The sequence below is a fragment of the Silurus meridionalis genome, chromosome 15, assembly GCF_014805685.1.
Source record: "Silurus meridionalis isolate SWU-2019-XX chromosome 15, ASM1480568v1, whole genome shotgun sequence".
Lineage (NCBI taxonomy): Eukaryota > Metazoa > Chordata > Actinopteri > Siluriformes > Siluridae > Silurus > Silurus meridionalis.
In genome coordinates this window covers 23,788,416-23,804,990 of record NC_060898.1, presented here as the reverse complement: position 1 = coordinate 23,804,990, position 16,575 = coordinate 23,788,416, and the positions used below count along the sequence as shown (strand labels likewise).

Here is a 16,575-nt window from a genome sequence, read left to right as displayed (position 1 = left end):
CTGCGCAGGCTGCGTACGGATCGGCCGTAAACTGCGCGCTGGATGGCGGTGGGAGCAGCAGCGCTGTAGTGCTGAGTGTGCTGCAGGATTTACACAAGGAAACCTGGATCCTCCAAAATACAACACAACAACACAACAGCAGAAACCCGCAGCTGTTTTTGTATGGAATACTGAGCACAGCCCGGGACTGGACCGCGGGTAATGGGCGGCTTGGTTTGTGTCCATGTCGTGCACATTGGAGGGGAAAATGCGTCCTGATAGAAGGGGGACAGAGATCCGGCTCACCGGGGGAAAACTTCTGAGCTCGGTTTGAGCTGCGAGGTGGGTGGAAACAAAACGGAGGAGCGGGACCAGAACCGGGTCGGGTCACTGACGAGCTGAGAGATGACTCGGAGGATTGTGTGACGCCGAGAGAGAGAGAGAGAGAGAGAGAGAGAGAGAGAGAGAAACTGCAACTGCGTCGCTTCTCGGTCCTCGCGCCTCGAGCTCAGCTGACTCGTCTGTTTCTGATCGGAACCGGCAGCGACTAAACAACTGACAGGACGCGGTTCCTGTCTGTTCGGTCTGGGTCTGGTCTCGGGCGGTGACAGACAGACAGACAGACAGGAGGGGAGTCGTATGGAACCTGCGTGTTCGAGCCCCCGGATTCCCGCACACAGCGCGTAGACGGTGCACTGCGGTTCGGTGTCTGTCTGCGGTGCTCCAGCATCCGCCTTGCGCGCGCACGTCTTATCTTTTTATACTTATTATAACAGATTCTTTGAACGGGACGCGTCTGGGCCTGATGAATTGATAGAAAAAATGATGAACTGATGAACCTGGCATCCGAAGGAGGTATTAAACAAACCCAACCCGGCGACGACTCCCCCCCACCCCACACACACCCCATCACCCACCCCTTCCTCCTCCTCCTCCTCATGTATCCGACTGAGCGGATCGGATCGTCGGGACACAGCTGGAGCGGCCCTTCTGCGAACTCTGCGTAAGGCCCTAGCGTATCCTACGTTCTCTCCGTTCCCGTGTGTTTTCTCCTCCTCCTCCTTATTCGCTCGCTGGGATTCTTTCTATCTTTAACACACACCGGGTGACATTGCAGTGTCAGTCGGAAATCCTTTCCCTCCCTCACCCCTCCCTAATTTTTTATTTTTTTTTGTTTTACGTAAGAAGAGTGGTCGAGTACGACCCGGAGGGAGAAAAACAAATATATATATATATATATATATATATATATATATATATATATATATATATATATATATTAAATATATATATATATATATATATATATATAGAAGGAGAGGAAGGAGGAAAAAGGAAGAAAATCAATTAATCAATCGATCGATCGATCAATTAATTAATCAATCAATAACTCGTAATAAAAAAAAGGGAAAAAAAACGGTGAAGGTGGAGCGTCGTGCGTCGTACGTCGTGACGCAGTGGGACTTCTACGCGTGGTCGGCGTTTGGCCCCGCCCTTCCCGCCGTGACGGCGATGGGTCGGAAGCGGTGTGTCGGTGCAGATTGTTCGAAGATGGCGGCCGGCTGCTGCGGGGTGAAGAAGCAGAAGTTGTCGGGATCCCCAGGAGCAGGGGGTCCCGGCGGGGCGGGCGGTGGGGCAGCCGGGACCGGGCACTGCGGATCGGACTTGGGGATTGGGTCTTCGACGTCGACGGTGGTGGCCGGCAGTGTGAGCCGAGTGAACGGCCTCGGGGGTCCGGGGGGCAGCGGGAGCTGTAGCGGCGGTGGTGGTGGTAGTAGTTGTAATAATATTGGAGGTGGTAGCGGGAGCAGCAGCGGCGGTGGTGGTGGCAGCAGCGGATGCAGCAACAACACAAACACCGCTCTGTCGCCGACTACGGGAGGCTACAACTCCAACACCGGCCTCTCCCCGAACCTCAGTCCGGGCTCGGGCTCGGGCCGGAAGATGGTGGTCTCGGCGGAGATGTGTTGCTTCTGTTTCGACGTGCTTTATTGCCATCTTTACGGATACCAGCCTCCCCGAACACCCAGGTTTACAAACGACCCCTAGTAAGAAAATCTTTATAATATTTATTTATAATGTTGATGGCCATTTCATTCAATTTCTCCTTTTTGTTCTTTTTTTTTCCTCTTCAAATCCCACAACTAATAATCTTCCTCCTCCTCACACACACTCGGGTTTACTTTATAATCCAACATCAGGATAAACTTTTACTGTGTGTGTGTGTGTGTGTGTGTAAAATAAACACTACTCTACTTCTCTCTCTCTCACACACACACACACACACACACGGTTCTTTTCTTTCTTTCTTCTCTCCTCTACATGCGAGTCTTTTCCTTATTAACACCACTACACTCATTTATTTAGATCTTTAATCACTTTTAAACACGAACTCTTCTGATTTAACTCATTTAATTTGTACAAATTTATTACCGCATATTTGTTTTGTATTATAAATATAAATGTTTAATCTGTTTATTATCTTGAACCGAGCGCTTTCTATTGATTTACTAACTGATTTATATATTGTTTATTATTTTATCTTTTAATAGATTTAATTGTGAATTAAATAAATAATAGGGGCACTGAATTATTTCGAATTTAATTTCTAAATCAATTTTTTTTTATGTTCAACCCTTTTTTAATTACTGCTAGTTGGATTTTTTTTAACATTAAGGTTTCGCGAAATAAATGCAATTAAGGGGTTTTGGTGGATATATTAACAATTTAACTCACATTTATTGCCTTTATTACATGTTTGTATCGTTTATTGATCTTTTTTTTTATTATTATTAAACGGAAGTCATGATTTAGCCACTCGGCTAGTTCTGCTAGCTCGGCTAGTTCGGCTAGTTAGCATCCGTGTGCTAAGCCGCTAACAAAGCCCGAGTTGTTGAGGGGGTTTGGAGTTTTTTAATAAAAGAAAGATGATGTTTAAAGTCGAGATTTCAGGCTGGAAATTTACTGTTTATTGACTTAAATGTTAAAATTAACAACAATTAAAAAAAACCCCAACAAAACATATTTAATGTAGTCCATGTTTTAGCGTGAACTTGCTTTGACCCGAATTATTAGCTTAGCCTTTCTTTCTTTCTTTCTTTCTTTCTTTCTTTCTTTCTTTCTTTCTTTCTTTCTTTCTTTCTTTCTTTCTTTTTCGCATGTAATCACTATTTAATCTGCCTTTTTTTAGTTCTCTTTTAAAAAAAGAGAGACTTTTGTTCTGTTTTATGCTGAATATCGTAAGTCAGGGCATTTTGGTGTAAAATATCGTATCGTTTCTCAATCGTTCGTACGATACCACAATCACGGTTATTGACGATATGTTGGTTTTAGCATCAGATCACCTGCTTCCAGCCTGGGTTGTAATTATATTCAATCAAAACTTTGTTCAGAAAAAATGCTTCATTATAGCCAAAGTGTTTATACGGAACCCACAATCTGGGAAAGTACAATTATTATTATAATATAAAATAATGTTATCATGACATTTTGTATACCACAACAACTTTATTCATGCTGCTGTTCGTGCTGTTAATAAGGTGTCCCCAACCACAGGGCCACAAGCTGGTACCAGGGTGTGGACTATTTTTGATACTTTGCTGCAGATCATTTGGTACCAGCTTGTGGATAACTAGATATTAAACCGTGGATCATTTGGTACAAGACTGCAGATTCTTTTTTACCTGATTGTGGACCGTTTGGTACTGGGTCCTGGATCATTTGGTACTGATACGTGAATTGATTTATTGTATTTCCTTTTTAATTGACGTTTGTGGTCTGCCGGGTATTTTTATAAAAAACAAGATAATTTCCTCCTGTGTCAGTTTCAGTCTTAGTCAATAAATGAAGCTTCCACTGTGCATTATACTGAGTTGAGTTGTGTTTCATTATATATGTAATAATTGTAATGTAAAGGTAATAATTGGATTATATTATTAATCATATGATATTTACGTTACCCACAATCCCCAGTCGGTGGAAAAATCGTCTTGTGTGGAAAACACACATGTTGCAAAAAATGGTTGGGGGTCGCTGCTATTAACGGTCACGTCACGCGCGTATTACGAGTCTTTCCACAAAGCGTCTGGTGCACAAGTCTCCATGACAACGCTATTGTTACCATGGAAACAGACACGTAGTGTATTATTTGTTCTTCTTCTTTCGGCTTTTCCCATTAGGGGTCTTCACAGCGGATCATCCGTCTCCATACCCCCCTGTCCTCTACATCTGCCTCTTTCACACCAACTACCTGCATGTCTTCCCTCACCACATCCATAAACCTCCTCCTTGGTCTTCCTCTTTTCCTCCTTCCTGGTGGCTCCATCCTCAGCATTCTCCTACTTGTATACCCCATGTCCCGTCCCACTAATAAACTTGTCTCTAATCCTGTCAATTGTCGTCAATCCCAATGAACATCTCAACATCTTCAGCTCTGCTACCTCCAGCTCTACCTCCTGTCTCCACACAACATCTCAGGTCTCACCACAGTCCTATAAACTTTCCCTTTCACTTCTGCAGATACTCTTCTATCTCTAATCACTAATCCACAAACATCATAGTCCATGGAGACTCCTGTCTGACCTCGCCCTTCAACTTGTCCATCACTACTGCAAACAGGAAAGGGCTCAGAGTCGATCCTTGATGCAGTTCCACCTCCACCTCAAACCAGTCTGTTGTTCCTACTGCACACTTCACTGCTGTCACACTGTCCTTATACATGTCCTGCACCACCCTCACATACTTCTCTGACACACCAGGCTTCCTCATACAAAACCACAACTCCTCAATTGCAGAATAAACCATTTTACGCCACAGATTTGTTTCAATTGTCTTGCTTAAAAATGCCATTTTTGGCATGGAGGGGGGGAAAAGTGTGTTTTAATATGTGGCGAATTTAGTATTTTTTTTCTGTTATTTGTTTGGTCAGTCAACACTTTAAAAAAGCCTGTAAGAAAGTCTCCATGGGGACGTTAACTTTAGCACTAATCTGGGCATCTCTGGTCATGTTTTATAGATAAGTGGAGGCAAAAAAAAGGGGGGGGGGTTGGGAAAAAACAGGAGCAGGTTCATGTCTCTGATTTGAGGTCACTGATATTACAGGTGTTTTAGTCGTTGTATCGTCTCTTCTTTTTTAGAGACGGACCGCCTTTTTCCTGTCAACGGCCAAAAAAACAAACATGTTCAAGTAAATGCTGCATTACAGTAAAAAGTGGCTGCAGTTCCGCTCATTTATGATTTGATAATATTAAGAGAGAAATAAGTGAAAACCTTTCAGTTCGGTGAAAACTCATTTATTGTACCTAATACAGATGTTTGACTGAACAGCTGTACACATGTAACACATTGACCTTTAATGAGAGATACAAAGTGTTACTTTTAAAAGCTTTTTGAAACTGAACTTTTCTATATATTTAATTTCATTTCTCATTTGTTGCTTAAAAAAAGTTATGTGAAATTAGACATGAAATCTTCTGCACATCAGTTCAGTTACTCAGATACGAGCTGATCATCGTGATAAACTCCATCCTGTCACGTTCATCACGCAAAACCAAATCCAATTACAGAAATTTCATTTCAAACGATTTTGATTTTATTTCTGATTTTCTCAGTTTTATGTTTTAAATAATTAAAATTTTCTGTTTAAACTCTTGTAATTAATTAGAGCAATTATTTATTTGTTAATTTATTTAACTTTTAAAAAAGTTTTTACAATTTAGTTATTTATTTATTTACTTAATTTTAAATTCTCTTGTATTTATAATCTAAATTTGCTTGTTTATGCTTGTTTATTTTGATACTTTGCTATTATATTATATATCTTATTAAAAAGATATTAATTATTTTAGTTTTATTTAATTAACTTTTTTCCTCGTTTTTTTTTTTGCTTGTTTCTTTACTTTTTTATATATTTATGAATTTAATGACCAACATTAAAAATGAAACTCGTGACCTTTTACAAACGTAACGAGCACTGCATAGGAACAATAAACGTTTTGTTCACGTGGGAGGACGATAAATGCACCGGCGCTGTACACCATGTTTTTTCTTTTTCACGTGATATTAAATTGGTAACGCGGAGCTGCTCGTTCATTAATAAATATTTATACAGGTAATAAACAGGTGTGGGCGGAGCCTAGACTCTGAACAACTTCTGTAGACTGGGATTTCCTCAGAAGTTGTAGTTTTTTTTAAATCATGAAGTCATTAAACTGTTCTTTTTTTCTTTTTCCTTTTTGAGATGCGACATGAATCATTATTTATATATTTTTAATTATTTAATAAATGTGTGAGCGAATCCCAGCTGTTTCACACACAAACGCCAGTTTGTTTATTTTACACACTGTCACTCTGTGTGTGTGTGTGTGTGTGTGTGTGTGTGTGTGTGTGTGTGTGTGTGTGTGTGTGTGTGTAGGATTGCATTAGTAAGCTACATTAATCAGTCCACATTAATCCACACTTGCTGTTCTAATGAGCTCCACTCTTCTGGGGAGATGTTCCACTGCAGTCTGTGGAGACTCATTCAGACACAAGGGCATCAGTAAAGTCTGGTACTGATGTAGGTGAGAAGTTGAGGAGGTTTAGAGCTCTATAGCAGGAGATCTTCCACATCATCCATCCTCATGTAAAGCAGATCTTCATGCTGCTGGCTTTGTGCACAGGGGCATCGTCATGCTGGAACACCTTCTGGGGTCTTTAAAGACGTTCTACATAATTGTAAAAAAAAAAAAAAAAAAAATACTTTTATATATTAAATCTTAAAAAAACCCTTCTGGCTTTTTAATCAGTCGTATCCTTCTTTCGTTGCCAATAAACACTTGATGATTTATTCGGTGATGAACTGCTGCTTCAGATGCGAAAAATGTTTGTTTTTGTAAACAAACTGTTCACAGTGGTAGAAAATAGTTTATTTTTATAGAATAAATTGACTGGATTTACACAGTACATAAAAAAAAAAAAAAAAAGTTTAGTCATTCAGGGCCTTTATTTATTTATTTATTTGTAATTGTATTTATAAATGGTTTAATTGATCGTTTAGGAAGGTATAATGCGGCAGTTTGGGTTTTTATGAAGGTGATTTTTATCTTGAATATATTTTGGTGTAAACATTATATACACACAAACGATGTTACGGTTTATATTTTGAATATTAAAATTTAATTTTCTTTTGATCTTAAAGTGAGTGTACATCGTTACGGATATCATGTTCCATCAGAGTATCGCAATATGATATTTCTTGTTGTATCGCTTTAACCCTAGATTGGATATTCGGATGATTTATAATAATTTTTTATTTCTCCGAGCTGTGATCAGTCTGTCTGCGTGTCGAAACGCTCTCCGTATAGGACACTTTCATGGCTCTGATTGAACCCCAGATGAAGAGGAGATGATGGAGTCTGCAGTCATGAAGCTGTTTTATTGTTCTGAAGTGAAAGAAAACAAAGTGCTTCAGTCAGCGATTCAGGGTGTTTACATCACCCCTGTTCTCACACATCTAACCACGAAAACACACACTTCCGCTTATCGAGCTGGATACGCACACGTTTCTGCAGATTTGCACTAAAAGCACAGGTTCTTCAGAAACCTGCTGCAGATACAGATATGACGTCACACTCCGCCCTCTGTTGTATAAAACGATCCGTTATGATTCGCCTCCTGCCTCCATCTTGGATTTTCACCATGATAGTATTGATCTTTGGTCACGTGTCTGTGAACACGTGATAGAAGTTCTCAGGTCAGCCAGATGAACTTTTGGAATGTGGTGAAATGTGAAACCTTTAGAACGTGTGTTTCCGAGTTTCTCTGTTCTTCCGCATGAGTGTGAACTGGAAGTGAATCTGAGGGAAGGCGGTCGTTCGTACGAGTCTTTAGGCACGAATTTCAGATCGTAGACAGACACACACACACACACACACACACACACACACACACACACACACACTCCTTAAACAGGAGACAGGATGTGCAGAGCCATTGGCCGAGAGCAGGTCATTTGATCACGTCTTGGTTTAGATGCAGAGGGATTTCTTGAATTAGTGCTCTATTTATAATCTACGAGCTCCAAGCGAAGAGCTGGAGCTTCAACAGCCATGGATCTGTTTTTCTTCTCGATCCTTTAGACATCACACCAAGTTTCTTTCTGAGATTGAGTGTGTTATCAAATCAATTCATGTTTATTTGTGTTGAGCTTTAAACAATGAACAGAGCAGCTTTACACTGATAATGTGGTGATAAAAATGATGTTCTTTATAAGTGTAAGTTTGTCCCTGATGAACAAGTTGGTGGAGACTGTGGTGAAGGAAACCCCCTGAGATGCAGAAGGAAGAAACCTTGAGAGTAACCAGACTCAAGAGAACCTTATCCTCATCTGGGTTCCACCGAATGTCCATTTATTAGAGATAAACGATGTTGAGGTGCAGTGATGGAGATCAGAGCAAACTGTAGTCCTGAGTCAGTGTAGCAGACTGTTGATATTAACTACAGTCCAAATCCATCCTCAAAGCTCCTGTACTTACTCTGGAGTTTCATGGAAACACCCAAGGCGTTGATGAGAAACATCTCCAGCTGCACAGAGTGGCCTTCAGTCAAAGAGAACATCATCCAGAGGCAGACCAGGACGAAGTGAGTGGATCCGAGGAGTGGAGCAGGAACAGTGGTCACTGGTACCTGGTACAGACATGAGGATCTCTGGGATAAGAGACGACCCACCACACCACCATCAACAAACCTGAATGAATGTGTGAGAGTGAGGAGACGACAGCATCCAAATATCCCAGTTCACCAAACACTCCATATCCATGATCCCTCCAGATCTGCTCCTTTACCTCAGAAACATCTACAGATTAACGACTCCACTAAATAAATGTTTTCAGCCTCGACTTGAACACTGAGACTGTGTCTGAGTCCTGAAGGTTGTTCCATATCTGTGGGGTTTATCAGAGAAACATCTGCCCCCTGCTGTAGTTCTTTATTTCAGCTCTAGCGTAAAGTTAGCGTGAAGGGCGGGTGTTGTGTGAAAGCCATGCACCAGTTGCTAAGTCTTTAACCATCTCTATTTTATATCATCTAAGCGATGATGTCATTCCTCATCTGCCAATCCCTGATCCTGGTTTGAAAGCTAAATTAGAGAGTGGAAAAAAATCTGAAACCCAAATTCACCAGGATGATTCCCAGAAGTGATTCTCCATGAGACATGTCAATAAACAGGGTTTTTATTTTTCCCTGGACGTTGTGTGTCATCTCTCGGATTTACAGATGAGAGATGAGCGTGATCGTGCCTGTTAATCTCTTGATCCATGTGATGTGTTCCTCTGTTCTGGGATTTAGAGGTCAAAGCAAAAGCCTGATAAAATTCCGAGTGCTCTGAGTCAGCGTCGGTCACTGCACAGCTGCTGGAGTTTATCTCTAATCATCTCAGTACAGAACCATGTTTTTTTCCTTCCAGTAAATCTGGATCATTATGTGCTTCTAGAGGCCACTCTCTGATAGTTTTTCCAGCTTCCGGTCCACAATCAGTATAGATTTTTGCAGATAGCGGATAGTTCCAGTGATCAACTATTGGCACTGATTAATCGACTGACCTCTAATCACAGCACAATTTCCCGTCATGTTCATCAATACATCTGGGTATAACCGCCATCCTCCGTATTAGGCTTTACTTAGAATGGGCGGGGCTTAGTGTATCGCTACCCTATTGGCTGTGCAATAAACGAAATCAGACTGCCTCCAGTTTGTGTTTTTAATCATTTCTTGCGCTTGGTCTGTTCCGCATCCCGGTGTAAAGATCGCAGGATACTCAGACGTCTGTCGGCTAGACGAAATTTGTGTTAAATTCCTTTGAAATTCACGCTGTAACATTACATCTTTTCTTGTATTTTGCTCCGCCAGTGTTTGATTTTTTTCAGGACGAGAGTGAAGACAGAAGCTACTAATAACACGTGCTTGCTTTCTGTCCGATCTGCTCAGATCAGACATCCGAATGGAGCGCTGTTGTTTTCTGATCTTTAAAAGAGCATAGATGTTTTACATTTTTTTTTTTATCTCTACATGACTAATCTACCTGAGTGAAGCTGAGACACGCTTCAGTAGGAACATCGAGTTGTGGAGGATGTCAGATCTCAGCATTACCATTACTGATCTGTGTGTGAATATTGGAACTGTTGATGTATACAGTAAAACACTAAATGATCTAATCAATATAAAAACTTCAAATGATTGACAGATTGAAAATTGACAGTTGCATAATTTTCTTTGTTTAATTGTAGTTGTTAAATTAACTGATGCAACATCTCACCTGCCTTCAAATCTATCATCCAGCTCTTTATTAGTGGTGTAATTTTATAGAAATTTAAATTAAATAAAAAAAAAGAGCAAAGGAACACATCTAAACTTCCTACAAATAATGTTACTGGTGGTGATGAGAATCTGCTTTGAGCCTTTAAACCCTTCGTGATCGTCTCTGACTAGTAAGCAGCTCCTGACCACACTAGTGGGTATGAACCCCTTTACTCTCTTCACACCTGCAGTGGCAGAAATGTGACTAAAGTCAGAAGAGAAAGTCTTTTGGTCTGCTCAGGTATTTTGTGTGTGTGTGTGTGTGTGTGTGTGTGTGTGTGTGTGTCTCTCCTTGGTAAGGACACACTGTTCTCCTCAGTCAGGCCTGTCCCTGCTACTGAAACAGATTTCTGCTCTGTTTGATCGTTCATGCTTAAAACTCATGTAGTCAGCTGTATCCACATCTCCGTAACACGCGGGGGGACCGAACGCCACTCGCGCCTTTTTATTTATTTATTTTTTATATTTATATAGTGTTTTTTCGTAATGCCGAATCATCAGTAATAAAAACGTAGTCAAATCATTTCTAACCTGCCAGAGCAGCTCTTTCACACGGGTCTTTTATTGTCTATTTATGTCAGTGTTTGTTCTGATGAGTCATCATTTCTATTGCAACAGCCCATTTACACACACACACACACACACACACACACCCCAAATTTTTTAAAGACTTACATAAATTTTTTTTATAAAAGTGTGCTATTAATGTGATTTTTTTTTTTTTTTTTTTTTTTTTTTTTTCCTTCCTTCTCCCCTTTCAGAGATGTTTAAGTTTGGGGAAGGAGTCTCCAGTTTCAGTGCTCTATGGAAAGAGTAAAGAGGGAGGGAGGGAGGGGGGAGAGGCAGAGACTGATGCTGGAGCAAACATTTATTGTAGCATCTGGTTTATTTTTACACTGTGTGTGTGTGTGTGTGTGTGTGTGTGTGTGTGTGTGTGTGTGTTTGTTATAAGTTAATTGTTTTTGTCTCTGTTCTCCTCCATAGCCCACTGTTTGTCACTTGGAAAATCGGCCGGGACAAGCGGTTGAGAGGTTGTATAGGTACATTTTCTGCCATGAACCTGCACTCAGGACTCAGGGAGTACACCCTTACCAGGTACACACTTCCTTTTATTATTATTATTTTTTATTATTTTTATTATTATTATTTAACTGAGGTGTGTTTTATTTCTCTTACACTGCACACACACATTTACACAGCATTCAAAATGTTACTTATTACTGAAAAGAGAGAAGGTGCAGGTGTAATGACGGATAATAAGCTTACTCTAATATATTAGTTTTTAGTGCAGTATACACACACACACACACACACACACACACACACACACACACACACACACTTGTACATCTATGCATACACAGGCATGCACATCTGTATTCACACAGCCGTATCTCCTCTGTAGAGATGTCAGTGTTTTGAGATTTATATGACGTCTGGACTGTGTTTCTCTTTGTGCTGGTCTGAAGGTTCACACTGCAGCAGGCTTTAATCTTCACACGGCTCTGAGGAGAATCAAACGTTCACACTGTCCGCTCTGACCACCGAACACGACCTGTGTGTGCAGACGATTATGATGTTTCCTCCTCGCTCTCACACCCACACAATTTTTTTTATCATTCCAGATGTTTGATGTACCTGATGTTTCTAAACTCTGCGTCTCCACCAGTGAATTCTGTTCTGTCTTTTTCTTTATTTATTTTTTTTTATCAGAGACCTCACCTCTGCACCAGGGCTGCAACCAACGATTATTTAGATCATTAATGAATCGGATGATGATGAACAAACATTAAAAACAAGCATTTGAACGTAGTAAAGTCGCAGTAAGTCGCGTTTGAAAACAGATCCGTTACTGTTGTAGACGAATGATATAAAAGAAACGCAGCAAGTAAACAAACCTAATTTAATAAAAGGAAAAAACATTTGCTGAAAACACACGTGAGTATAAACGTGATCGTTTGCTGCTGCAGATTTTAGATTGTGTTTGTTCACAGCGGTTTAATTGAATCATCACGATGTCACGAGCGAACTGATCACGTGACCTGACGCTCGCGAGTCATGTCAGAACAGATCCCGTGCGACTTTACTGACGTTACACACAGTTTACACAATAACACTTCATTAAACTGCAACATTTACACGTGATGAGGATTAGAGAGTTTTTACTCATCGTGCTGATGTTCCACCTTCATCCCTCACACCAGTGTGTTTTCTTTTCATGTGCGTCACTGTGGTACTTCCACACATACTCTCCGCCATTTCACAAGCGGGTGTGTGTTCTCAGCCCAGCTAATCAATAACGCCATTCATTTGACAAATCATTTTATTATCAATAATAATCGATTAGTTGTTGCAGCCCTAGTTTGCTCCCCCTCTACCTCCCTCTCCCTTCCTTTTTTTTTTTACTACTTTTCTTCTACCTATCGTCCTTCCTTCCTCTTTTCCTTTCTTCCAGCCTCCTTTTTTTGTCTACTTATTATTCTTTTTACTCTTCCTTCCTTTTCTTTCAGCATATAAAATGTTTTCAAATGTTCAGATTCGCTTGATGAAGTTGTTTCTTGATGATTTTTATTTTTTATTTATTTATTTTTTTTAGTTCAACACGTTTTGAGCGAATTTCAGAATCAGGAAAGAGTGCTGAGCATAATCTCTCTGTCTCTCTCTCTCTCCTGCTCTGACCGTGACCCTGCTGCTGAACTGACCTGTGATTTAAAGTGGAGCTGTGTGAGTGTGTGTGTGTGTGTGTGTGTGTGTGTGAGAGATGTTTTGGTGCTGAGTGGTGTGTTCATGCAGGAAGTAATTCAGTAGTTCAGTGGTGAGGGTCTGCAGTGAGAGCAGAAGGAAATTCGGCTGTAGATCTTCTTCTCCTCTTAACGTTGATAAATCAGTCGACGTGCCTGGTGGTGTTACACCCCGATGTCCGAGGCACAGAAATGATCACCTCTGACATGACTGTTAGGTTCAGGAGAATCATATTGAGTCGTGCTTCAAATTTAGAACAAGTTTTCAACGTTTGAATGATCCAAGGTCACTGGTCTTCAAATCTGATGCTGCTGATTATTTAAGGAAAGTATAAAAAGCTCAGTTGTGTGGCGGTGCTGTGACGCCTCGCTGTACATGGAAAACAACGAGGAATAAGGAAAATGACATCAAAGGCAGCGTACATGGCTGTGTTGCTAGGATACAGATTATATGCTAATAAACGCTGACGCTAAAAGTTTGCGAATGTGAATAAAGTATTGCACACTTGTGGTGAGGAGGGAGGAAAAGGGGGAGGAGGAGAAAGGGGCGAGGAAGAAAGGTGGGGAGGAGACAGGAAAGAGGGGAGGGGAGGGGAAGAAGGATGCTGAAGTGGGGAAGAGGAAGAGGGAGCTTTGGAGAAGAATGGAGTAGTGGGGAGGGGAACGAAAGGGTGGGGGAGAGGGAAGAAGGATCAGTAAGATGGCTGAGGGGAAAGAGGGAGGGATTGTGGGGAAGAGGGAGCAGGGAGGAATGGTGGGGGAAGGGAGGTTAGATGGTATGGGTGGCAGAAGGAGGAGGTCCTTGTTTCTTCTCCATGCTGTGTGCTCAGGCTCCCCTGTGGGATTAATTTGCCATCTCACTCTGTACAAAGTGAACATAAAAGCGGGTCACTGATGAGGATGAGGATGAAGATGATAATGGATTCGGGAAACGTTTCTGATTTGAATTATTTAAATGGTTTTATTTATTTTGCTGCAATCTGTAGCTCTGCACTCGGACGACATCATGCCGTCTCCCCTGGGTCCTACTGCCAGTCAGGTGACGGGAAAGTGCTCTAAATGATTAGAGGATTAGTGACACGCTCTCACGTGCATTTGAACGTGCTCTCGCTCACACTTGCATTCGCACACTCTCTCAAACACACTCGCATGTTTTCACACACTCGGACATCTGCTTAGACTGACAGCTGGATTTCATTGGCTATAAGTTGCTCACACAACCTTTTTATTCGCTGGATGTGTTGCTGGAGTGATTCCATTACAGGACACAATGAACCCACTGGAATCTTTCGCTTTTAATTTGTACTTTTTCATTATTTCTTCTGGATCTGTGCTTCTCATTCCAACATACGACTCCAAAACAGTTTTTTTTTTTCTCAAATTAGGAAGAATTTGGTCTCTGTCTTGTTTTCACTTCAGCTCGTTCTCCTGTCCAGGATTTAACCAGTGCGAGGTTCAGCCAGCTATTACAAAATCCTTGTAAAAATTCTCTAGATGTTTTTCCCCAACTCTGATTCAGTAGTGATTCTATTCTCATGAAAATATTTATTCGTATCCAGGTTGTTTTTGCAGTTTAGTTTAAAAAAAAAAAAAAGGAGTGTCCAGGAATCAGATCATATCTGATGAATCCTCCAGCCTTGTTCGGATGGGATTAGTTTTCCCTATATGTTGATTAAAGATGTATTTGTGAAAGTTTTGTCCAAATCTAAAAAATCTTTACTGTGTTTATAATCTGTTTGTTCATCTCTACTAATAATGAAGATGTTAGAGTTCACGCCTTTTTTTTGTTCCGTTTACTATACAAAACTGAACTTCCAGCCAATCACAATCCAGCATTCATACCCGACCTTCCAGCCAATCACAATCCAGTACTGACTGGGGGTGTAGGTGTAAAGTAAAGCTGAGTTTGGTGCGGGTGTGGGGGTGACTGAGTTCATATTTGAAAGTCAGAAACATTCACATTTTGGCATCCTTCAGCTTCTCCTCATCGTCTCTGCCGGTGTTTTATGGCCGAGCTGCAGCGTGAGAGACGCCAAGAGCCGACCTCAAACTTTAATCAGCTTAATTACTTCTGAGGGAAAAAGTGAAAAGAGAAGAGAAATACAGAGGGAGGAGATTATATATAGTGAATATGGACCAGGTTTGGCCAGTGACACATTTGTTGATGTGGAAATGGTGGAAGTGCTGCAGTTCTGATGGAACGTGTTTCTGCTCAATGTTTTATTAACAAAGATCTTTTCTCAAATGTCAAATTCCTGATTTATTTACTAATCAAAGGAAATCTTTAACTTCTTTTTTTAAATGTTAATTCAAAAAAGGGGGCATCAAAGCTTTTCCCTGCCAGTATGTGCAACATCTGTATACATGAGGAGCAGATTGTCCAGATTTATGATTCTCGAGGCAGAATAAATTCTGAACAGATCTGTAAAAATCGTTTCATTTTCCCATTTCCTGTTCCAGTCAGCGTCAGAATTCCTGTAAATTGTCACAGATTTGGGCTTTAGCAGAGTTCAGTTTGTGTTTCAGCCAGGATGTGAACATTTTGTTCTGTTTGCGGTGTCAAAGGTTTACGAGAAGAAATCATAACCTTTTGGAATTTCTGGATCCGAACCTGGAAATTCCTGTGAACTCGGCTGTACAGGACGGAGATTTCTCTATAATGTTATGTCAGAGGTTTATATAGGTGATTGTGTGTGTATATATCTGCCTGCACGCCTCATCAAAGCTCTTGTGTAGTGGAACTGTAACAGGAGAAGGTTCCTTGTTAGTTTCTGTCAGGATGAAGGATCAGAACTGTCCTGTAGCTCTCTGAAATTTGAGATTGAATATCAGAGTTCTGTACTTTTATTAATGGTACCGTAGCAATCTGGTGATTATAAAGGCATGGACACAAAGCTCCGCCTCCTCCTGAACTTACAGCAGCTACATTTTTCATTATCGAAGATGGTCATGACTGGAGGTTGACCAATTATTCGGATTTGTCGATTAATCTGCACCGATAGTTGATGGCAAAAATCCAAACCAATACGTTCAGACGCGAATCGCTTGCTGTCTGTGTTTACATGTGAGACCGCACGCTGCACGGAGAGTGCTATTTATTAATTATCATTTATTAATTATATAGTAATATTTATTCATTAATATATTCATATTTATTTCAACCCAGCCATTAGGGTTGCACAAGTCAGTGCACTCTTAGTGCCGGTCCCAAGCCCGGATAAATGGGGAGGGTTGCGTTAGGAAGGACATCCAGCGTAAAACATGATCACAAACCAGAATTTCATACCGTATCGGTCGAGGCCCGGGTTATTTTGAGCAGCTGATGAACGAGGAAAATGAGAGTGAGAGAAGGTTGGATGGTGTGGAGATGGTGAAGCAGGAAGTGGATAGGATTAGTAAGGAGGAAGTGAGAGCAGCGATTAAGAGTCAATTGGATCAGATGACATACCGGTAGAAGCATGGAAATGTTTAGGAGAGATGCAGTGGAGTTTTTAACCAGGTTGTTTAACGGTGAGATGATGCC

The 16,575-nt window shown here is 40.9% G+C and overlaps 1 protein-coding gene across 1 annotated transcript in view; it reads left to right on the top strand.

Annotated features, from left to right (window-relative positions):
- The first annotated feature begins 1,396 nt into the window (after positions 1-1,396).
- The window catches only part of ammecr1 (AMMECR nuclear protein 1), a 26,665-nt gene continuing 11,486 nt past the window's right edge, over positions 1,397-16,575 (top strand). Inside the window, exons 1-2 of the mRNA XM_046867606.1 lie at positions 1,397-2,027; positions 11,296-11,406. Coding sequence (XP_046723562.1) covers positions 1,492-2,027; positions 11,296-11,406 — 647 coding nt within the window. The 5' untranslated portion in view covers positions 1,397-1,491. The remainder of the gene's footprint in view (positions 2,028-11,295; positions 11,407-16,575) is intronic.